Raw genomic sequence first — 25,848 nt, 5'->3', positions numbered from 1 at the left:
TTTGGGGGACTTTATGAGGGATCTCAGCTTTTTTACTGAGGCTGCTAAGGGAGTTTTTGTATCCTGGGATTTTCCTCTTTTCTGCAACAGTTTCTTCCTTTTGTTGTAAAGTTTGTTTATGGCAGGGAACCACCAAATTGGCTTCTTTTTTTTTGGAGGAGGGCATCTTAGTTCTATTTAGGATGGCACGATTCATCTATGAGTGGATGTGCTCATGCAGTGCCTTAGTGCAGGATTCATGAACATATGAACCTATAGCAAAAAAAAATGCAGTTGTTTGTCTTATTTTAAACATTTTATGTGATTCAGACTTTATTTCAAACATGTTCCGTAGTCATTTGAATATTTTTATCAATACGTCACAGTTTCAGACATTTCATTTAACTAGAAATTTGTTTAGAGTGTTCTGAGTGCTTTGTTTTATATTTTGCAAATAAGAAATGATTTAAGTAAGCTTTGACACCTGAAATTTGTTTCTGACCTATTTTGTGAGTTAAACGTCTTACACACATGGATAGTTGCATAGGATTTGTGTTAACATAACATTGTGACAATCATTATTTATTGACTTCAATATAAATTACTTGTCAGACAACCATGAATTCTACGATGACCAGAGCAAAGCAGTGATTCTTAAACATGGGTATTCAGCAGAAAGCACTATTGAAAGCTATGCCACAGAGTAATGCATGTATATTTGTTTTTACTGTTCAGATATGCATTTCCAAATTCCAAAAAATGTATGGTATAGCAACTAATCTATAACTGTTGAGGCTGCAGTAGCAGTACTTTAAGTAATTATGCTTACTTAACCACATGCTTCTGTCATCCTCACTTACTGCCTACCATGGGACCTCAGATGTGAGGCCCTCTCTTCTGCAGCTGTGGAAAAAGGGAAAAGAAAAAGCATTATGAATACCAGTGTTTACCATAGTCAGCTTGAGTATTTGCAGGTAAAACATGTAAATCATAATTACACATCACCAGGGTGTTCCCTGCCTGACAATCCCTGATCCACTGATCAAGAGTATCCCTTTTTCTCCTACAGAGGTCATCATAGTGGTGATGACATTGTTCACCAGTGCAAGGGATACCAATTGAACTGGTAAGAGCTCGTGCCAAACTATCCCAGGCTTCAGATTTGTATTGGGAGCTGGTATAGTGTTCCTGCAACAGGCATGGGCCATGATCCCTAACGAGCAGCTCAATAAAAACCTTGGACTCCTGGACACCCCAGCACTGTGCTCTAAATTGCAGACCCTCTCCAATACCAGACATAACTGCAAAGGTTAGAGCTCAGTGTACAAAGTGCAATTCCCACCAATTCACCTTTAAATACCATGTTTTCCAGCCAACTGCACTTCCTGAGAGTGTGCACCGTCTGTATTTTGATATATTTAAAAAGGGTGCACTCTACTTAGCATCAAGCAAGTCAGTGTTTGAGTGATGCTAAGCAGTGCGCACCATTTTCAAATATATCAACAAAAACTGTCAACCAGTACAATTCCATGGTTATTTCCTTACAGTACCATATTATTTGGATAAGCTGCAATTTCAAAACAGTATAAATAAATTTTACATATCCTGGACTAGAACTCAGGACCATCTGCACTCTAGTCCAACACTCAACACGTCACCATAGGATTAGTTACATGAGTAATGTATTTTAGTATTCATTGTTAACTTGATGGTATGAGCATAGAGCAGTGCCACTCACCGGGTTTGCACAATGCAAAGCATTGTCCAGTAAAACTAATGGAAAGCATCTGGTTCCTATTTTTGGATGTCTGGGTCATGGTCATGTCTGATACATGGGTGGTCCCACTGCACAAATGGGATATGCATCTCCAAACACCTCTGCACATCAAGCAATTATGGGGAGAAAAAAAAAGGAGAAAAGCCAGACATAACAGATATAACTACTTTTGGCAGGTTTACCATGGTTTTGGCTTATATTTTTGCGGTGTTCTTCATAAACATTATGGTTTTGATATAATCATTTGGGACTGATGTAACTAAATAATGACAGATATTTTCATTTTGGACTTCATACTCTTCAGACAATACATGCTAATGCATAGCAGTTTATTCTGTCAGCTTTCTAAATTTATAGATATTGGGCTTTGCCCCACTTTATTTATTGTCTTTGTACAGATTTCTTGGTCCAAGAGGTTGAGAGGTATGGGGATGGACCATTAGTGCTCTCGTGTACAAGGATTCATTACCTGTGTTGTTCTATGAGGGTTTGCAGCCAACACTATTGGGACGCTCCGCAAAACCTCACTTAAGTGCACTTCGCATCATTAATATGGATTCCACATTGCCAAGAGAACTTTGTGACAGTGTACATGGATTTATTCCAAGTAGGGTCTACGCAGAGCCTACACAGAGTTTACTGAATTCTAGGGAATGAGTCAAAATAGGTACCACAGCTATAAAATGCAAATATTTTCCTAAAGCTGTTTGAACTTTCACACATGTAAATGGATATTCCTTTTTAACTCTGATAATATGCATCTACACCGCTATTGCTGTTACAAACCAGATGATTATATAAATAGGGCCTTTTGAGAAGGGTAATCATGCCTCTAAAATCTTGTAAAGTTTGAACTTCTCTTCCTTCTGTAAATATAATACACTTTACTAACATAGCTATAATCCAATCGCAGAAAGCTGCTTTTTTAATGCTAGGATTCAATTTTACCAAATTTCTTAGGAACAGTTTCATTTGTAACGTGCACACCAATTCTCACATTGCTAATACTGGTATTTTTCTCAGTACTAGTGGAAAAGAGTTTAGGTTTGTGATCCCTCTGCAGTTTTATATTTAGAAGCAGACAATTTAGTTTAAAAATGAGCAATTAAATAAAATATTTTACTTACTAATGTATCAGAATTCTTGGAATTCGTTTATAATACCCGATTTATCATATCACTAGATAATGCTATTTTACATATGCCCACTGTCAACATTTCACAGCCATTTTTATTTTCCTAAATGGTTCTAACCACAGCTTTATAATGTGTTTTAACTCAGCCATATGAGCTGTTACTGGTTTGTCAGCATTAAAGGTCCAGCTGTAAAAATTCACAGCTTGCACTTCAGAAGTCACCACAGCCCTGGCTAACAGTTCTTTTCTAAGCTTTTTATAATTGGTGTAATTAGTCCACTCCATATCTGTATAATTTATTAGTGCTGCTCCTGTTAAATTGGGATGAAAGCATTTGATCCATTCTGATTTGTAAAGACAGACACCCCTGCTTGTACGGCAACTGCAAGGCCCCAAAAGAGAGCAATTCAAAAAATACAGATCAGCAGACTGTGGCAAGCAAGAAAAATTTTATGTAGTGCTAAAAAGCACATAACAAAGAGAACATTAAACAGACCAGTTTTGGCTTAGATAAAAGCAGCCTTCTTCAGTGCATACAAATGACAAATAGAACAACCCCTTTCTCTTATATAATCAGCAACTGAGGCTTAATTGATACACTTAATATTTAAAGGTGCTCATTCAATACAGGAGAAAATAAACCCTCTATTTTTTTTCCATATTATTAAGGGTTTGATGCCATCCAGTCTTATTAGAGCTATTACCCCTGATCCAATCAATAATGGTAAAATAAAAGGACGCATTAGTATATGAAACAGTATGTTTGTAGAGGGCATAAGCAATTCTCTGATGTCTGATGTCACTAAAATGCTCTGCAATCCTAAATTTGATCGGACGTGAAGTCTGGCCAATATAAAACGCAGAACAACTGCATGTAGCCAGGTAAATGATCCAATCAGTTTGACAGTTAGCAAAAAATGAAATGCTATACAATTTACTGGTATTTTTGCTGCAAAAGTCTTTGGTCTTACAAATCCTAGAACAGTATACACAATGACCACAGGGGAAACAACCAACCAAATAGTCCCCTAATAAAGTAGATTGGACTTGTGGAATTTGCTGGCTACATCCTCGTTTATAGTGACTCAAGATAGAGCCCAGGTTCCTTACCCTTCCTATAAGAGAACTGGCATCTATTATTCAAAATTTCAGATAATTTATTATCTGCCAAGAGAATATTCCAATGCCGTTGGACACTATTAGTTAGAACAGCAGTGTTCCTACCATAAGTAGTTACAAAATAAATAGCTGGCTCATGCTCTTGAGGCCTAACCTTATATTCTACAAGAGAATCCCTATGTATAGAATCCACAATATTCTTAGCATGTAGTATGTGCACCAACCTATAACCCCTATTCAAAAACCGGGAGGTAAGGTCACCCCTGTATATATCATGAAGCTTCCTTTGAACAAATACATTTCATTCTCATATATTGAGACTTTGGAATATTCCTACAAATGTGAGGAGGATGATAGCTGGTGGCATGGAGAAAGGAATTGTACTTCAGGTATTTACGGTAAACTTCAGAACTTAGGGTGCTATCCATTTGCCTAATCACCAGTACATCCAAAAATGTAATACAGCCCTTCCTGTAGTTCACCGTAAATTGAATTCCCCACTTATTTTCATTTAAATAGTTGACAAATTCTTGAAGGTACTCAGAATCCGATCTCGATTCTTAAAGGACCCCGTCCTTTAAGAAACAGATTGATGAATTCCTAACTTTGGCTAAAGATGAGGGTATTATTTCGAACCAAACTTTCTACCATCTATCTGTGCCAGACCCCCTCTCCCCATATATCTATTTTCTCCCAAAAATACATAAGGACCCCGGATTCTACCTGGTAGACTAATTGTATCAGGAAAAGGCTCACTAACAGATCCATTTTCCCAATTTCTAATTAAGTACCTTAAACCTCTTTTGATGTGAGTACTTGCCCGCATACAGGACCCAACTGAATTTCTTCAGATAATTTCCGAATTACAGCTAGAACCAGGATGGTTACGTTGTACCCTTGACGTAACTGCCCTTTACACTAATATTCCTCACTGGGCAGGTATTGATGCTTTGGAATATTGGCTTTCCAGATCAGGATTATATTCCCCAGGATTCAATGCACTCCTGTTAGGATTAGCCGAAAATGTCCTTACCAAAAATGTATTTTTATATCGTGATGCATGTTATCTGCAGATTTAGGGTATGGCTATGAGGGCTTCTTTTGCCCCAATATATGCCGATTTATTTATGGCATATATTGAAGAACAGATTATCTATGATAGTTCTCATAATATATTTTTGGTGGACATGGACATATGGAGGAGGTATTTGGATGATTGCTGGTTGGTGTGGGGATCGGATTCTGAGTACCTTCAAGAATTTATCAACTATTTAAATGAAAATAAGTGGGGAATTCAATTTACGGTGAACTACAGGAAGGACTGTATTACATTTTTGGATGTACTGGTGACTAGGCAAATGGATAACACCCTAAGTTCTGAAGTTTACCATAAATACCTGAAGTACAATTCCTTTCTCCATGCCATCAGCTATCATCCTCCTCACATTTGTAGGAATATGCCAAAGTCTCAATATATGAGAATGAAATGTATTTGTTCAAAGGAAGCTTCATATGATATATGCATGGATGACCTTACCTCCCGGTTTTTGAATAGGGGTTATAGGTTGGGGCACATACTACATGCTAAGAATATTGTGGATTCTATACATAGGGATTCTCTTCTAGAATATAAGGTTAGGCCTCAAGAGCAAGAGCCAGTTATTAATTTTGTAATTACATATGGTAGGAACACTGCTGTCCTAACTGATAGTGTCCAACGGCATTGGAATATTCTCTTGGCAGATAATAAATTATCTGAAATTTTGAATAATAGATGCCAGTTCTCTTATAGGAAGGGTAAGGAACCTGGGCTCTATCTTGAGTCACTATAAATGAGGACGTAGCCAGCAAGTTCCACAAGTCCAATCTACTTTATCAGGGGACTATTTGGTTGGTTGTTTCCCCTGTGGTCATTGTGTATACTGTTCTAGGATTTGTAAGACCAAAGACTTTAGCAGCAAAAATGCCAGTGAAGTGTATAGCATTTCTTTTTTTGCTAACTGTCAAACTGATTGGGTCATTTACCTGGCTAAGTGCAGTTGTTCTGTGTTTTATATTGGCCAGACTTCACGTCCGGTTAAATTTAGGATTGCAGAACATTTTAGTGACATTAGACATTAGAGAATTACTAATGCCCTCTACAAACATACTGTTTCACATACTAATGGTCCTTTTATTTTACCATTATTGATTGGATCAGGGGTAATAGATCTAATAAGATTGTATGGCATCAGACCCTTAATAATATGGAGAAAAAATGGATTATTAAATTGGGGGGGGGGGGGGGTTATTTTCTCCTGGATTGAATGAGCACTTTTAAATATTAAGTGTATCAATTAAGCCTCAATTGCTGATTATATAAGAGAAAGGGGTTGTTCTATTTGTCATTTGTATGCAGTGAAGAAGGCTGCTTTTATCTATGCTGAAACCTGTCTGTTTAATGTTCTCTTTGTTATGTGCTTTTTAGCACTACATTAAATTTTTCTTACTTGCCACAGTCTGCTGTTCTGTATTTTTTTAACCATTCTGATTTGTCCCATTTCTCTTGTTTGGCATACCTTTCAAAAGTTGCTAAATAAGACTTGAAGTCATCATTGTTGCTTAATTTCTTTATGACAAGTATAGTTCATATGTAAGTACTAGGCATTTGATCTGCAGACAATTACAAGCCTAGCCAAATACTCATATTGAAAAGTTCTCTCCAGCCTCAAGAAGAGCAATATAATATAGAATATGGGTGGGGGTAATTGAGGCTGCCCATCCAATTATCTAGGTTTACCTTGAAGGTGGCAAGGGTGCTACCCTTCCTGACAGGTAGTGGAAGTTGGTTCCGGGGGTTGAATATATGTTGGTATATGAACATTGTCTCTTATTAATCTGCTGATGGTTTACTTCTTTTAGCTGTATATGTGAAGAGCTATTTGTTATGCAATGGAACAGGAGGTCAAAATAGCTGGGTAACAAATTCCTGTGGAAAAATAGGTTCACTAGTCCATGCATATGACAGTAAACGAGTAATTAGGTTATTCTGGCAAATCCATGACCAAACTACTGATGCACACACACCGTTATTGTCAAGTTTTAAAAATATACGAGAAGTATATATACAAAATAAACAGAAATATAAATGTATCTGAAAGATGAACTGGAAATATAGCTCACTCATCTTTTTACAGCTAGATCCGAAACTATTTATAATATTTACAGTATCTTGTAAGCAAGGTTCACAATCTGTAGAGATAACTTCAAGTTTACTCTACAAAATACTGGGTCCCATATAACCTTCCAACAATCAGAATCTAAAAATAAAGGTCATACTTGTATCCTTTAGCTAGGTCTTTCTTCCAGCTTCATATAAATCTTGGCTTGATTTTTCCTCAGGCTGCATTCACAGGAGGCCGTGCCTGGGCCATCCATTGTAAGGAACTACAAATCTTTAGAACCCTGCTCTACCCCATAATGATCCTTCCAGCTGAGAAACCTGCTTTGTTATGTCTGTCTTTAGGGCTGCAACATTTTATTTACTACTGAATAGGTAGTTTCTTTTTATTCTAGCTAATCCAAATATTTATTTGGCTAACTTTTGTGAGAATTGAAATACATAAGGCATATTTAAAGGCATATTTCCCATTATCCAAATGCACCAAATATCACAGCATACCTCTCATCTTCTTTACTCAGGAATTCTGGACAAAGCCAAAAACAATGGGAGTGGGGGACAAAGGCCCAAAATCAGAGACAAGTTTTAAATATTATAGTAAACTCTTAGCCAGAACTCAAGCAACCGGAACTATCAAGCAACCAGAAAAAAAACAAATTGAAGAAATACAGTACAATTTTCATGTGTTGCACTTTCTGCCCAACCCCCCCCCCCCCCCCCGCAGAAACATACCTTACGTTTTTAGAGTTTTAGAGTTATAAAAAGGAAGATAGGAATAAATTCCCTCTCCCCCCAACCTAAGAACAAGTCAAACCAAATAAATAGTATAGGGTACAGTATTAGTCAGGGCTATTTTTAATAGTAACTCGCAAGCAACCAGAAACTACAATTATCTGGCATCTACCAATCCCCATGGGTGCCAGTTAACTGAGAGTTTACTGTATTCTATCTCACTTAAAGCAGTTAATAGAACAGCAGGTGTTGTATCAGCATGTAGTTTGAGCAATAAGATATAAGAAACTCTAGTGACTAACAGTATTGACTGTCTATAATCCTCAGTGATGTACCAGAAAAAAAAAATAACTAGGGACAAACTTGTTTTTTCTTTCTTTCTTAAAAAAATCCTATAACTATTGCTAGAAATTAAAGCCCTGCTTAAATAAAGAATGAATGCATGTAAACAATGGAAAGAGAAACACATTAGGGCAACAACTTTCACCACACATTTCTAGATTTGTGAAAAACCTGCAGAATTGTAACTAACCTGGCTAAATATCTAAAGAAGTGTAACTAACATGGATAAATCAAAATTTCTGTGCAATAAACAAAGTACATTAGCAGCTACTTCAAAGTACTTTGCAAAAGCTATCAAAGAAGTGACACTGCAAATAACAAAAGTAGGGAATATATTGTTGTTTTACTGTCCCAGGTGGATCACAGCAAACTCAACACTTCCTCAGTTAAGATCTGTAGTTACATGTTTTAAATGTTTAAAAGTTCAGAAGTCTTCTTGTAGCCTTAACTGATACAGAGGACATTCCTAGACAAAAAAAGAAGGTGGCCAAGCATGCTTCTCTGGCTGCATTACTAGAGAGGGTTGCAATAGCCCCTTGAGTAATCTTCACCACTGAGAATAATTGGAAACTTCTAATTGGGGGAAAGCAAGAGCAAACTATGGCCATGGATTAAGCCAGAGCAATCCTGAGGGTGGGGTGAAGGGTGTGACTACTCTGGATACAAACTATTATGGGATTTGACTGGAATGTTGAACACGTGGAGGTTCAGTACTGACAATGTATTGGTGGTTTGCATTCAAAATCAACATGTTGATATTTGCTTGTTATTGTTTTTAACAGCCATGGCCGTTTCAATGAATTAATTAGTGTATGTCACGCTTCTGTAACTATCTAAATGTAGCAACACTGGTTACTGAATAGCATAGAACAGAGGAGCTTTTTTTCTCTTTCATTCTGTTCCTCAAGCATTTATTTCCTCTATTATTATTATTATTATTATATTTTGGTTTGGTCTTCAATTTTGTTTTGTTTTCTGGGAAGCACCAGTCTGTGGGACTGGCCAATTCATCTAGCAACTGCTCTGGGTTAACCTGCAAATCATAAACTAATTCAGTATGTAAGTCAAACGATCCAACTTTCACCTATAAGTCCCTTGTTCTGTTTTATGTTTCATAGAGGAATATTGCATCTGTTTAGTAAAATAAGACTCCTTTTTTTATTTAGTTATTTTATTAATATTGCTGACTAGAATATGTTCACATGGTTCATTTAATAAAATGGACATAATTTGCTTGACTCTACTTTGACCAGTATACCTTTATGTTTGTAAAAAGCACAGCCCATTTGTGTGATATACCGAATGCATGCACCCATTCACCTTGATAGTGCATACTGGCAATGTGTGTTTGTATGTGTAAATAGATGTGAGTTGTGTATGTGTGTGTGTCTGTGTGCAGGAGCTCAAGCAGTGGATTGCAATGTTTTTAATGGTTTTGCCTTCTTCCAAGTTTATCACATATGGCAGTAATTGTATACTATAACTGCTTTAGTTTTTTTGAGACGTGGCAATTGTTTCCTCTGTGATTCAGTATATTTGATAAATGTATTTCATATATTTTTGCATCATGAAGCTATATGATGAAATGTAATGCAGTTTTAGGCTTCTGCCACTGTACTGTACAAATTGTAATAATTTACTGATTCAGATGTTAGGCATTTATGGAGACTTTCTTCACTGGCCTCCATTGAAAACTGGATCTGTTCTGCCGAGTTAGATACCCATTACAAAATATAAACATATAATTATGTTGAAGCTGTCTTCCTATATGTCAGTGTTTTTGTACATCAATGGTTCAATGCTTCAAAATTGTATATTAAAGCAAGCAATTTACCACAAAACTAATAGCTGTTGTCAATGACATTAAGTCCAGTATTTTGTACTCACAGTTTGGCAATATTTGCTGTAACAGTGTCTGACGCCAGGATCATCCAAAGAGCACAGTAAAAAACATATGATTCCTTGTTTCAGGATGCTATGATTCCAAACAATGTTATGTCATTCAAATGAGCAGAAAGGCATTAGTAGATTTATTGGACTGCTTCAGATGCTGCCCCAGTACCTATTAACTGTACAGATTTTCGCAGAATGTCCCGATTTTTGCCTCATATTTTTGGTCTATTTCTCATAGAATTATGGTTTTCTAGCAAATATTTGTGGGTTTAAGTCAGAAAATAATGACAGACATTTGGGTTTTAGACTTCATACCCTTCAGAAAATCCATGTTAATGGGCAAAACCTATTATTCTAGCAACTTTTTAAGTTTGTAAGAGCAATATTTTAAAAAGTGTCTCTATTTTGGGGCATTTGTCCCGCCAATATTTATGGCTTTGCCGAGATTTCTTGCTGTAAGTGGTTGAGAGGTATGTGCCTCACACTACAGTAATATGCAGGGGTAGAATGAGTGATAGCTCTACTTTACTACGTAATAAGCAATATATATTTTATTCCATTTGTAATCAGGCAGATTAATGCAAATGTAATTAGAACCAAAGACTAATAAATACAGGCCCAGGTATTTTACACATGGTTTTGATCATGTGCTTACTGCCTGCCATTTGCCATGCCATGGTACCCTTCTCAATCAGTGCAGTACACAGAAGCAGACAGGGACATGTTGGCAAAGCATTACCCTGATCATAGGGTGGCTTCTTCTTCCTCGGCCTACCCCCTGATCCCCACCCTCGTAAATTCATCAGTTTGGAATGTACACAGGAACTTCCCCTGTGAATGATCTTTCTGGGCGCCCCTGTCAATGGCTGCCCCCTGTGATGCTTGTAACAAGGCAGGGGAAAGAGTGTACCCTCCTCTAAAATAAACAGTGATGACAACGACTGCTTGATTCCCCCAATCTCAGGCATAATTTGTCAGTAAAACTTACTAATATTAACTACAACGTTTTTTCCTTGTTTATGAACAGCAAACTATTGGAGAAATGTTGTGCTATGAAAATGTGAGTTGTTGTCTTTCAGCTTTTCCAGGTTAGGGGTCACCACAGCGGAACTCCGGTCCGTTAATGATTGGCAGTAGATTTTCATGAACATCAAGGTGCCAGCTCGACGTTCAACCTTTAACAAAGGCATGCCCATTTATGCATGTCTTTTGAACGCCCACCCAACCACAGGGAGAACATGCAGACTCCACACAGAAGGCACTCCCCGTACTCCAGCTGAGAATCAAACGGGAGAACCTCTTGCTGTGAGGCAACAACACTACCGCTGCACCACTGCGGAAGTGCTATGAAAATATGAGTAACTATGCGAAAAGAAACATGAAGATTATGGACTGAGTATTGCCACTACATATTCTTTAACTATTTTAATTTTCAGAGCTTGGTTTAAGCATTTGAATAAACTCTTATATGATTTCTGATCCATTTCTAAGGCACTCTCATAATTCATATTTTGAAAAAAAAATGTGAAAAAGCCAAAAGGTATTTAGTGATAATACTCAATCCATAAATAGTAGTAAAATACAATGTTTAGAAACAATGGCTAAAAACTTCAGTACTCTTGCTCAGTCATAAGTCAGTGTGAACAACTACGTGTTGTGGGATCTCTTTTATTATATAGGATCATTCTGTATAGTTAGTTAATTAAGAATAGAATTCACAAATAACTGCTCAGGGGGACAATATTTTAATGCCATAGCCCTGATTTTACTCATATGTAAAACACAATTAAATCATCTGCACTATTGTGAATAACATCAGCAGACTACCCAGTTATTATGAATTTATCTTGGGAAAAGCCATCTGATAGTGTAGAAAATTGCCATGCATCAAGGTTATCTGAGTGCTAAAATGCATGACGTACCTCGTAGTGTGTGACATCCAAGAGGTATACATAAGTAATGTAAAGTATTGTTATTTATAGGTACACTACCAGGTACAAATATTGTTCTGTGGAGGGAGATAGATTCTCCTTGATGACATAATATAGTTTCAATTGAAATGCATATGTAATTAAGCATCATGCAGTGCCTTGGAACGGTACCTACTAAGATCAGAACAATAATCACTCTGTCAGCTATGATGTATTATTACATTTTGTTTTCCATGTCAGTTAAAAAAGATGACAGGAGTATTCCACCCATAGTGGAGGTAGGACAGTATAATGATGCTGATTCACAGATCTTGGTTCTCTAGTTCCCTTCTCAGCTGTGGTGACTTCTGTGTGGAGTCTGCATGCCCTTCATGTGTCTGTTTTCCTTCCCACATCTCAAAGACATGCCAAAGAGTCATTGGGATGTAACTTTTCTATAGATGTAACCGTGTGTGTGCCCTGCAGTGGGTTGGGAGTCTGTACTTAATGAGGCTCTATGCCTTGAACCTACAGAGTGTCTCATGCACTCTGACTCCCCATGATCCTATATTGTATTAAGTATGTAACTGGAAAATGAATGAATGAAAAGAATTAAACTGTATTTGTTGTTGTGCATCAAGCTAACATAGCATTGCATTTCTGAATATTGCTCAGATCATTTGGAGCCCATGGGTGACAACAAAGATACATTCTGCCATACTTTACAGCAAAACTACTTTAACCATAAAAATGCTTGGCACCTTACACTAAACAGCATTAAAGACTGTGGGAGATTAAATATTTCATAAAAAAATGAATGCATATTAGGCTTTGATAATGCTTTTAATATTACGCAGTCAATCTGATCATGCCTTAGACAATACCAGCTACAATGGACTATGTCTGCACAGAGTTCCAATTATGATGTTACCACATTCCAAATGATGCTGTGCAATTTTTCATTGCCTGCTAAGTACTGCCATTGTGACAGTTGGTTCTAGAATTCCCCAACTCACTACAATCCAGATAATGGTGCATATTTTCTTATTTCCAGCAAGTCATTCTAGGGAAGATATCTTTTCATGAAGAAAGGAAACATGCTTTTGTGCTGTTTTATTAAACCAGCTGTATGTAGTGTTATTTTGTTCCTATTAGTGGAAGGACTGCAAGACTCCCCTGCAGAGAGCTATGATACAATGGTTTCCTCAGACAGCATTGATACCGATACTGAAGGTAAAATTCTGTAGCAGGGGGTATATATGTAGAAGAGAAGGCATACTGCTTTCCACTGACTGTACTATTTTTTTTCTGGAATTTTTTTTGTTGTGAGACTTGAAAAATTATGATCTTCTTCTTCTTCTTTCGGCTTTTCCCGGTTAAGGGTCGCCAAAGCGGATCACCTGTCAGCTCATGATTGGCAGTGGAATTTTATGGTGTTGAGTTGCCAGCCCGGCGCACAACCTTCCACAGGAGGCACACACACACACTCTCACACACACACACACACACACACACACACACACACACACACGCACTCTGAAAATGATAAGGTTTGAAAAAATCACTATATGTGCATTTTTGGCTTGACTTTAATACCACAGCATTTTCTTCTACAGTATGATTTCTGCACTGCTAGAATCCTAAACTTCAAAGTTTTAAAATTCTTCTTTAGTGCTGTAGCATAGTTGGTCTTATTTTTTTCTGAGGATGTAGCTTTAGGAGATGGTTATTTTATCCAAGTTGTTTCTCAGGTATTGGGTATTATCTTTTAATATTATTAAAACATTTGTGTTTTTAGCGAGATGCATTCAGGCATTCATCCCTAGTCTGTATGAAGGCAGTGCTGCCATGGAGGGAGGGATCAGGATATCCTGAGCCAGGAAGTGGGTAGGAATGGCTCTTTTACAGAATGTTGGCAGATATTTTAATTTGCTGGATGTGTGATCTGATGTAATTGCTGCTGCGGTGTTATTTATATTTGTGCACTTCAACATCATCGCATAAAGCACATACATGAGGAAAACTGCCAGCAGCATACATCTGCTTTCCATTTAAAAATGTTGGTTAACACTTTCATTACTTGGATTAACTTTTGAGTCCCTTCATGTGAGAAAGGTATATCAGCTTACCAATGTGTTTAGGATTATATATACGGTTTTGCTATTCATCTTCATGGAGTAGTGTAAAAGCCACCTTTTTTTACTCTACAGAACAACATAAGATAAGATATCATACCTTACAACTATTTATTTTCTTTGAGCTACATCAAGCCCTTAAAAGAATATTGTTATTGAAGTTTCAATGTTACTCACAGTGCACATAATTGTTTTAAAGCTTCTCTCTTTCCATGAATCCAACTTTTTCTTACTTTCAAAATGCCTTCTCCTTCAAAGGAGCCCAATGCTGGAGTCTCATATGTTCTCAAAGGGCATTTATTAATTACCTTGCGGCTACTTTCTTCTTCATCAGTTGTTTTCTTCTCCTTCTTCTTTGGGCAAATAGGTATGATCTGCTATAGAATGTTAACTATTTCTCTCCTCACTCAAATTTTTGCTATGGCACAGTACATATAACATACACTACCCTCTACCCTTCCCCCATGGTATACATCTGTTCCTTTTATGTTTACTTAAGAAATCCTTTGGTACTATGCATTCTCCATAAGTCAGGCTGGTCTAAATTTATCTCCTCCATGGTGCTTTGCATTAAATGGTCAAGCGTTCTATGAACTTGACGTGTATCTATCTTTCCCACAACACTTTGCATCAAATGCATCTGGTGTTCTTTTAATTTACAATTTTTCAAAGAAATGTATTAATTTAAGTACTCGAGTTTGTCAACCGGGTGAATGAGTTGGTCCGAAGATCCTTTTCAATCACTTCTTGGTCCTGTATGGCAAATACAGACAAATAATTCCATTTCAATATTTTATATTGTTGTTATACATACACGTATTGCAGTAACAAGAAGTAAAACTAGATTTGCCATTTACAAAGTAAAATTTACCATTTACACAATGTATACAATATTACTGAGTCTAGCAGGACAGTAGATACAGTTTAACACAGAAAAACTGTATTCATAATTCACAAAGTGAGTTAGAATGCTCAATAATGGAGTAAATAGATGTCAGTTTCATTCTGATATAAGTTTGGCCAGGTACAACAAGGAGTGATTAAAGTATGTATCTTTTCGGTTTGTTGTCCTGTTGATGGGGGTGTAGGCAGTATTTTAAAACATATTAAAACAATAAGTTCAGAGATACTTGTTTGTCATTGTATAAAGCACTGGTTCATGTTAAATTGGAATTTCCCAATTAAAATAAAAAATAAGGACTGAGTTACATTATACAAAAAGAATGATCAGGGTGAACACACTAAGTCTGGAATATGAGTAAATCAAAGGGACCCATAGTAGTCTAGGAGGAGTGTGGGACTTACAGAGGGTCTAGGAATGAATGGAGGGTTTGAAAGGTGGGTGATTGGATATCATAAGATGGAGGGCAGTAGTTTGAATTATGTAGCATACACTACACAATAACTTTACACAGACAAATGATTGATGTCAAAGCCACGGACTTAACTAAATGCAAAAAAATTCATTATCACCCCCTTCAGCAAAGGGGAAACCCCTGCTAATTACAACATTAATAATATTCCCCTAAGTTCAAACCCAGTGGTGAGAGATTTAGGAATGCAAGTCAATAGCAGCCTTAATTTTGATCATCAGGTGTCCACAGTAATAAGGGAGGCCTTCTATGTTGCACACCTCATAAGCAAGGGTATAGCATTCAAAGTTAAGGAGATTATAACTCCTCTGTACTTATCTCTCATCAGACCAATAATAGAGTACTATGCTCCCTTCTGTATGTACCTCATCAGACATCTGCAGCAACTGGAGAGACCTCAGAGGTTTCTCACCAACAAAATTCAGGGCCTACAACACATGACCTACACGGACAGGCTAAAGGCCCTATCACTTTAGTCAGTATTGTACAGACTGATTAGAAGCAACTTGTGCCTGGCCTACAGAGCAGTGTCAGACCCTGCCTTGATGAAGCTGCTACATGTCCACAAATCCAATGGGACAAGATTCACTCACTCTAGGGATCTTAACCTAGCCTGCGATACTAACAGGACATGCTGGAGAGACATATGTCTCCCAGAGGTTGCCAGTTCTCTGGAACAAACTCCCAGTTCATGTAGAACAGTGCTCCTCAAAGAACCTATTTAAGTGTAACTTGGACAATTGGATGGGACACCAGAAAGTTACACTGGGGGTTTCACTTGAGTCCCTCTTAGACAGGGGCAGTTGGTACTGATCTTAGATTAGCACGCAAACATAGACTATATATCTTGGTCCATAAGGAAACAAGGGTATAACCTGGCTAGGCTTGTACAGGCTTTAGGGTCAATAGCCTAGTAAACCTCCTATGATCCTATGAGCATATGTATTAAGCACAGTTTCCAAAAAACCTGAATACCACCATAAAATATTGCCATCCGATCCCTAGCACAGCATTCCTGTAAAGAGATATTCTAGGGGATATGTAAACTGCAATGATCAGGCACTTTATTTCTACTAGTTCCTCCAACTTCCCCAACTTCCACCTAGATGATAACCCTTCAACTGATGGCTTTATTTTAAATATCCAAGTCATGAAGTTGGAAATATATAGTTTAAATGATAAGTAGCAGCCAATATCTTGCACTAACCATATATTGCAGCTGATATTTGTAACCATCTGCCACATCTATATGGAATTTGCAATTTTATATATATACATATATATATATATATATATATATATATATATATGTGTGTATATATATATATTCTGCATTCAATATTTTCAGTAGCTCACCTCCATTAATACCCGTCCCAATTACGTGTGCATTCTCTGTTGTAAGAAGAGATGCTGCTTAATTTTGCTCATTAACATCAACAGTCACAAATGCATATAACACTGAACTCTGCTTCACCTCTCCATGACTTCCAAATCACTGCTAAAAACAAAACAAGAAAACAATGGCCATCACTGAAATCAAAAGCTGACATGTTGGAATTCACACTCATTTCTGTTAACATATTATTTCTGATTATGCTTTCCTTCTCCATATTTCCCATGAGAAACTAAAACAGAAAGAGAATAAGAGAGAGCAGTACACAGAATAAGTACTTATAAAATTGCAGGTGGCAGTGTTTGAAGAAACTGAAAAACTACAAAATAACAAACAGAACATGCAGCAGTTGAAAAGAGGACATGACAATCAGAAAATAAAGTCTGGTTGCTCACATCAACTTTCATACTCTAAGGAATTTTATTTATTCATTTTCTGTTGACCAGGTTAGTCCCTCTCAGCTGGAGAGTTCTTTCAGGAAGTTACACGGTGGTGTTTGTACTGATTAGGGGAAATTTGGCAAGGGCACTGTGGAAATTCCTGTACTGTTTTCAGTAAGTGTCATGAGATCTTTTACATCCACTTGAGCTACCAAATCAGGTATATGGAGCCTTGGTCTAATGTGTCATCTGAGGGATGGTACACTCAAGAGTGCAACACCCCTTAATGCCTCACTCCAGTATCAGTAATGAAAAAAATTAATCCAGTCATCTGGTGTGAGAATAGAAGTCGCATCCTTCTGACCTTCCATCACCAAGGGTAAGTATGCTGCTTGTTGAACCACAAATTCATACTAAGGTCTTCCTTTGGCAGTGTCTCTTGAAGAGTAATCTTCAATAAACCTGTACCACTGTATACTAGTGCAGATGTACTTAACATTAATCTTATGAGAACCAATTTATAGATTTAGTCTCCTTCAGCTAAAAAAGACATTTCTCTTCCTCTGAGCTTTGGAACACTCTTTTTCATAAAGCATGGTCACTACTATTTCCTGTTAGCCCCATGGCATTCACAGTTAGTGCACTCTCCTATATACAGAAATATAAAATAAAATACTCTGATAACAAACAAGGACTGCCTGGCCTACCATCTAGTCATTTCCTACCAGCTGGATAAAATATAGGTCTTATTTAACAAACAGCTTTTATTTTCTGTCCCTTCATAAATATTGCTTTTGTCTACACCATATGCTCTTTTGAATTCTTTCACTGTTTTAGATCTTATTTTATCTGCAGGATTACTTTTCCAGTCCCTATTGCTCAGTTCCAGTCTTGATATTTTTATGGAGTCTTGCTTTCTCACCCACTTCTAGTTAGATGAATAGAACTGGAGCCTGTGGAAGGAAAATGGTTAGACAGCCATTATAAAAAGCAGCATTACAGTTACTTTGCAGAACAGTCTGGACAGGACTAGGTACAGATTGACACAAGGGATGAAAACGCATGGGTTGTCATTTTAGATTGGATTTAAACATTTGATGCAGGCCTTGGATACTGGGTTGAAGTAACACTTTTGAGGAAATAAGATGACTCTGACTAACTTAGGACCTGTTTATCTTTTGCTCAAACAGCTGAAATTCACTCTCAGGAACTCAGCATTCAGTGTCAAGCTCATCTGAAACTGCTTGAATATATCTCTGAGGTTGTACTATGGTGCTATCCTTGGGTTGCAACATATTGTTTGTTTGCACTGCAATACCTGCTGTGTCCCACTTTCTCTCCCCCCACTCTAACATGAGGTACACTAGATGGGCTGGGTGAAGGACAGGTAGTGGTTGGATGGAAGAGCATTTATCATAGCATCTCTTCTATGAAACTTTAGCTCTTTGATCATTTTGTATTATAACTCATATGGAATAGTTTGGGGCTCAGGTTTGGATTCAAATAGCAAAAGGGAATGTATCTGTCTTCCCAGCATTAGTTGGGATGGGCTTACTCCTGTGACACTGTGTGCAGTGGCTCAATATGACATAAGAGCTCTCAAAGGCTCTAGCTGTCTCATCTTGTAAATATGGTCTTGAACCTGGCTAGTATTTGTTGGCTAGTCACAGTCGGTACATGCAAAATCTCTATGTTATGAGGGTGATATTCCATTATTATTAGGTAGCTTTTGCCATCAAACGTGGTCAAGTCACCAGCTATTTTCTGCCAAGAACCTTCTGTTAATGGTGTTAGTAGTAATGGCTCTCTTCTTTGAGATGGTTTATAGATAATACATAACTAACACTTTGGCACAAGCTTTGCAATGTCCAGATTTATGTTAGGTTGCCACACTAATGTAATGGCTATTTCATGACATTTTGAGAGACCTTGTTGTTCTTTATATATCTTCTTAATACCAGCATGTTATGATAAGGATACTATTGTACTATCTCGGTACAGCAGCAAGCCATTTTGGCAACTGTGCTCTGAAAGTGTGACAACTGCACAGTAGATGTTTTGTCTGTGTCTAGTTGTTGGCTATCCATCTTGGACATATTAATAACACTCTGTAATTCATGGTTATTCTTGGTATCTTGTTACTTGGTAGTTACTGGCCATGTTGGCATGTCACTCTGCAGTTAGGTGGTCACATTTTCTTTGGTATCTTGCTCCATTTGGTCATATGAAAATATTTCTGAATAACATATAGGACCATAGGAACAGACTGGACAAGCAATTATGGGACTATAAAATGCCTAACCATGTACACCTTTAAGCAAACAAACTTAAACGTTTTTGCTGTTGTTTTAAAGCACTTAACAGTACCTACCTCCCAAATTGAGCATTATAACCTTGGTGTAAATCTGAGTCCACCCATCCAGTCATCAAGACTAGCCTTAAAGGCAGCTAAAGTAGTACTTTGATCTGTAGTGGTAACTTACTCCACAGGCTAGGAGCACATTCAGTTAGAAACCTGTATCTCCAGTGAATCTTCTTTATTTGTTGATGTAGATTTAAGTCCTTAGAGCAGGACTTGTAGAGTCATTGGTTTTGCAAAGAAATAGGAGGTCCGATAGGACTGTATCTTTCATGGTTTGAAAAGTGAGACTCAGGTCACCTTGCAGCAATCTGTAGGCTATTTAGTATAAGGAGTATTGTGCTAATCTATAGGGGTAGTTGAAAGATATAAGACCTTTAATTTATTTGGTTAGAAATCTTTGGAGTTTTTCCAGTTGAGTGATATGCTTGGATTTGTACATACTACATACATAAAGTGTACACTGAATTCAGTGATGGGTCTGATAAGGGAAGAATACAGTTGTAGGATGATTTCTTATGATCTTGAAGATATTCCCTTAGAAATTAATTAGGACTGATAGAAGGATTTCCTGGCTGTGGTGGGAAATATAATGATCAAATGAGAGAAAGTACCTAGGTCACATATGACCATATCTTTCTGATCCATGATCAACTGTTTCCCAAGCACATGAATTGCTCTTACATTAAATCATTTCAGTCTCATTAGTAATCTTTGACATTTGGGTTGTACCTTGTCTAGGTCACAGGAACTGATTAGCAAAACTACTGGTTTGTGGTCAGTGTGGAGATGGAAACTCTGTAACCCTAATAGGTATTTGGAGATCATCTCACATGCCAACACACTCGCAAGGCAGTCCTCAGTCAGTGAGTATCTTTGTTCTGCATCAATTAGCATTCTAGACAAATAAGCAACAGGATATAAGATTTTGTTATCCATTTGGAGCATAGCCGACCTTAGGCATAGGCCAACTCAGCTGCTGCCTAAGGCACCCCTTTAGCAGGGGTGCTTTTCCAGTAATTTGGATGGTGTAGGTAGACCAAGATGGGGGCGGTGGGTGGTGTGGGGGGGGTGTTGTGGAGCCCTTTTGCCTAGGGCACCTGTTGACCAAAGTCCAGCCTTGATTTGGAGTAATGTTGCATCTAGGCCATAGCTACCTCACATCCTCAGTTGCTGTTGTTAATCTGATGACATCATAGCATGCCAGTGCTGGAGCAGTTGTTAACATTTCCTTTACTCTGCTGAAAGCTATGGCTTAAGCATCTCCCCATGTTCAGGATACATCTTTCTTTAATAATTTTTGTCATTGGACATAACATTATAAAGAGAGATCTAGCACAAACTTGGACTTTTTAACTCTGTTATTGCTCTGACCATGCTTATGTTTGGTCTGATTCTACTAGCTCTTATGCTCTGACCACAGTATAGAAGCTGAGTCTTTCCAAAGCAGCATTTGTATCTATTTAGCATCAAACTTGAATTTTTAACATTTTTTTAAGAGTTTGGACCACTGCCTCTAACTTTGAATCTTTGTCAGGACTAAACAATAGTATGTCATTGATAATGTCAGCACCTTCATGCCATTTTAGCAAGTTATGCATTTCATGTTGAAATATTTCTGGTGCCGAAGTTATACCAAATGGTTGACTCTAAAACATAACCTTCTCATTGGAGTAATGAAAGCTGTCAGCTTTTGAATATTCTTCTTTAGGGATATTTGCCAAAACTCAATGAAAGCATTTGGGGTGGAAAACATTTTGGCATCGACCAGGTTAGGCATAATGTCTTCCAGTTTAGGTAGAATAAACATTTCTCACATGACTGCATCGTTAAGCTTTTTCAAATCATCACAAATTTGAACAATGACATTCTTTTTCATGACCAGGACCACTGGAATACACCATTCAGTCAGTTCAGTTACACTTTCAATCACATCATATCCTTGCATTCTTTTGAGTTTTGCCTCTTCTTTGGACAATGAAGGGAACATCACTCTTTGATGTACGATCAAGGCATAATGGACAGCATTTGACTTTCATGTTATCTTTATTAGTTCACAGTTAAGAGAACAATTCACCAAACATCTACAGTGACTTTGTTTATTCTGGCAATCAGCCCCATCTCCCATAATACAACTCTTTTAAACAGATTATTTATATAGATGGACCAACCAGTAAGTAAGCACAGAACTTAAATTTATGCCCCTTCCATTCAGACATGGCTAGTAATCTACCAATGCATTTAAAGCTGCCTGCAGGTCTACAAATTTCTGTCTCTGCTTCATGCAACCGAGGACGTTTTACGTTGTTTCTGTAAGTATCATGCAATATCACAGTAATATTGTTCCCTGTATTAACCTTGAAACTCCTTGAAGTTCTGTGAATTGGGAGTTTTTCTTGTGTCTTTTTCAATGTTAGCTATAGTAGTTACTGAACCCAGAAAAAATGCTTGCTCTACCACTTTTCCCAGTTTTATTCAAAGCACCAACTTCTTGAATTATCATAGTTTTACAAATGACAACAAAATGTCCCCTCTTACTCCATTTCTTATACTTTCTACCTCATATTACACAATGCTCTTTTTTCAGCATGATAACAGTTAAACTTTGTGCATTTACCGAGCTTACATTCACTCTCCACTCATGCACGTGTTTACTCTGACCACTATCACATTTCATTTTAAACTTGCAATTTTCTCTGCATTTTACCCCACACACATCATTTGCCTTATTCATGCTTGTTTGTTTACTAACTCAGTCTCTCTAGCACTTTGTATCTCGTTTTCCAAAATCAAACTCGCTTATAATTGCAGCCTTTGGGATACTTTATCAGACAGCCCCATTACAGTTCTGCATCTAATCTGTTCAGCTTTCATTTTATCTCAAACCCACAATTTTCAGCCAGTTCATATAAACACCTTATCAAAATTGCAGCACTTTTACCTGCAGCTGGAATACATATATGGAAGCATGCCATGTAAAATATTTCTTTTTGGCACAAAATATTCATTGAGTTTACTAATATATTGGTTCATATATAGCATTCTGTCTCTCTAAGGATGAAAGTGAACTATATATTGTCCTCACCCTCTTGCTGTTTGCATATAATAAAGTGTTTACCTGAATTTCTTTGGTTTATCAAACTTGTTGCTGTTCTTAGACATGCAAACCTTGCCCTCCATGCTCACCAGGTGAATCGTTTGTAAAATTAAAAGGCAATGATGGGTTAAACTTTGTCATATTTGATGAAAACTCGGTTTTCTAGAAAAATCTGTTTTCTATTGCTAAACAGCTGAAAATTATTAGAACCGCCATTTTGTGAAGTAAAACAGAATTCCTGATAAAAATGGGTTCCACTGAGCATGGTGACTAGAATGGTGTTTTCAGTCTTATTTTCTAAAAACGATCCTACTTCTGACACCATGTCATGATACGGATCTCTGATTACCCACTCAAGTTGACAAGTAGTGTTAAGTAAGTCAGGATACACCAGCATTCGAGGTAAAACAACAACTATAATATTGTATAAAATGGCAACACAGTGTGTGCAGGACTTAGGTAAACAGTGAGATAACTAACCCACAGCTGCAGAAGCCAAACAGTATTGCTGTCTGCTCCAATCTGATCCAACTGTACCAGTTAAAAAAATATAAGTTTCACTCATGGACGTAGCTGTGTAATATATTTATTGCTGAACAAGCTGCAGAAATTGAATGAGGGCACCAACAGAGGTGTACACAGAGCAGATAACTTAAATATGAAATGGAAGAGACTTTATTCATATACTAGTTTAAATGTACATGGTCTGTTAAGCTTGTACAAAGAAAACTAACAATACTTTTGTATTTTAATTTAGATGTGGGCACCGATGAAAGTCCATATGAACTGAAAATTGGTCCTTGTTCTGTATCATGTGGTAAGTATATTAATATTCTAGCAGTAAAATATATCCTAGCAAATCCTGGCATGTGCTCTAGATCTTATTTCTATTAATGAATGATGATCCTTCATTCTGGTAGACACAAGGATGTAAGTGGTCATACTTTCAGACATTGTTCTCAACCTCTTATTCCAGAATGTAGGATAAATCCAGAAATAATCAGAGGCAACCAGGGAGACTTTTTTAACTATCACTATTATTAACTTGAGAAGTTAAATAGAAGGAGAGCATGCAAATTAACATACCTTTTCTGAAGTAAGAAATCTGTAATTCTAATTATTGTCATTATTTATCAAATGTAATTCACCATTCTTTCTCTGAAAATTGCCAGTGCTAGGTGGGATTAGGAAGTACAGAGCAAAATTTTGAGACAAAATCAGACATGTCCCTAAAGATCAGGGACAGTTAAGAGGTATGCTATCATGTGTTCTTTTGGTTAAGATGCCAAATGTTGGCTTTCTGTTGTTTGGACTGCAGGAGTGATTACCAAAAGACACTTACCTATTTACTGAAAAGTCCTAGTATCCACAGCAGCTTACTGTGATACAGTCTGTCTGACTCAGAGACTGCCCTACCACTATACTTTTCCCTGGGTCCATTGTACGGAGATCAGTCTTTCTAGGGAGCCTTGTGCTAACGCTGCAGTCTGGAGAGAGACTAATGCTAATTTGCAATGTGCTCTAGATTTGATCCAAGTTCTTTCTGAAGTATTCTCTTTGTGATATTGTAGGCAAATGCTATTAAAGGTTGACTGTATTCGAGCAGAATATTTTTTATTATTGTCTTTCTGGCATCTGGGGTAAGGTTGTTGGCAAATTTGTAAGTAGGCTTGAGTTAGCCAGGAACAACAGAAATTGTTTTGTTGGTGTGGGAGCTGAAGCAAAAGCTTTACTCAAGGTGAATTCAAAGATATTTATAGATTTCAACTGGGAGTTTTTTGTTTTGAGTGTTATATAATGGAGTTTATGGCTAAACACCAATGAGATTTGCATCAGCTCTCATTCTAATGAGGGCAAAAACTTGAGTAGTTATATCACTGAATGCAATACAAAATTACAAAAAAAAAAAACAGGATTTTTTTCATGGGTTAAGTCCCTATGCCCCCACTCCCCTGCATCTCTAAGTATAATTACTTGAGATTACATAATGGTGGGGAAAAGGAGAGAGATCCTTATTTTCACTACTTCGGAGCAAAATTAGACAGAGAGCTGGGCAAATTATTGCTAGAATTGTTTTTGAAACCCATGGTTGTTCCACCTGGGGTGAGGAATAGGAGGTTGTAGACCAAAAGGCTCATTTTGTAGTGAGGGATATTGTTGGAAACATAACTGCAGGAAGTGTGCCATCATGAAAAAAATTACTAAGGATGTAATCAGTGGCTGAGTAGAGTGCTGAGTTGGCTGCCATCCCTGGCATCTCATTACTGCATTGTCATATGCAGAATTTTTATGACTTAGTAAGTTGTGTAGTCAAGAGGTAGATTTTCTTGATGAAGCCCATAAAACCAGCGATATGTTTGTTAGTAAGGCTTATATTAAAGGGGGTGTTTTAGACTCCCTGGGTAGAGTTATTGCTGCTAGAAAGAATCTGCTGATTGATAATAGAGAACAAAAGAAGGATAGATCTCAAATAATTCACAGAGAATGTTATGAAAATTATATTAGGGAAAGGTATCCTTATGAAGGAAACCAGATTCAGGGGAATACCAGAGATATTTATTTTATAACTATATATAATATTTTAAGTGATAATTAAATTGTTAAAATATTATTGGCCCCTATTATTGAAGGATAAAAATTTGGTTAATTTAATTAAACTATATTCCAGTATTTCTTTTAAGAAAGGCCGTAGCCTATCAGACTTTTTAGTCCATACTACATTTGTTTCCCTAGTATGAGTATTCAAGAACCAATGAAAGTTAAATTGGGTACATATAGTTGTGGTAAGTGTTCAGTATGCAATTTAGTGGTAAATAATTTGTGCAAAATTAATGGAATTATTTTTAGTCCCAAACAATATTTTCATTGTAACACTGAAGGAATTGTTTATGTTCTGTGTTGTCCCTGTAACTTGTTTTGTATTGAAGAAAGCCAGAGGGCTTTCAAAATTAGGTTGTAGGAACATGTCAGAGATATCAAAAGAGGTTGTTTGGAAAGCCCTTTAGTTTCACATTTTAAAGATTTTCATGGGGGTAATACTGAAACACTTAGAGGTTGTATTTTG

At 37.1% G+C, this 25,848-nt stretch overlaps 1 protein-coding gene across 1 annotated transcript in view; it reads left to right on the top strand.

Annotated features, from left to right (window-relative positions):
- The window catches only part of SPACA1 (sperm acrosome associated 1), a 66,879-nt gene that overhangs the window by 10,922 nt on the left and 30,109 nt on the right, over window positions 1–25,848 (top strand). The window contains 1 exon segment of the mRNA XM_044060234.1: window positions 23,542–23,601. Within this exon segment, the coding sequence (XP_043916169.1) occupies window positions 23,542–23,601 (60 nt within the window).

This window comes from Protopterus annectens, chromosome 1.part2 (genome assembly GCF_019279795.1).
Source record: "Protopterus annectens isolate FY-2018-M chromosome 1.part2, PAN1.0, whole genome shotgun sequence".
Classification (NCBI taxonomy): Eukaryota; Metazoa; Chordata; order Ceratodontiformes; family Protopteridae; genus Protopterus; species Protopterus annectens.
The sequence above is the reverse complement of the archived record's forward strand: the minus strand, read 5'-3'. Positions and strand labels throughout refer to the sequence as shown.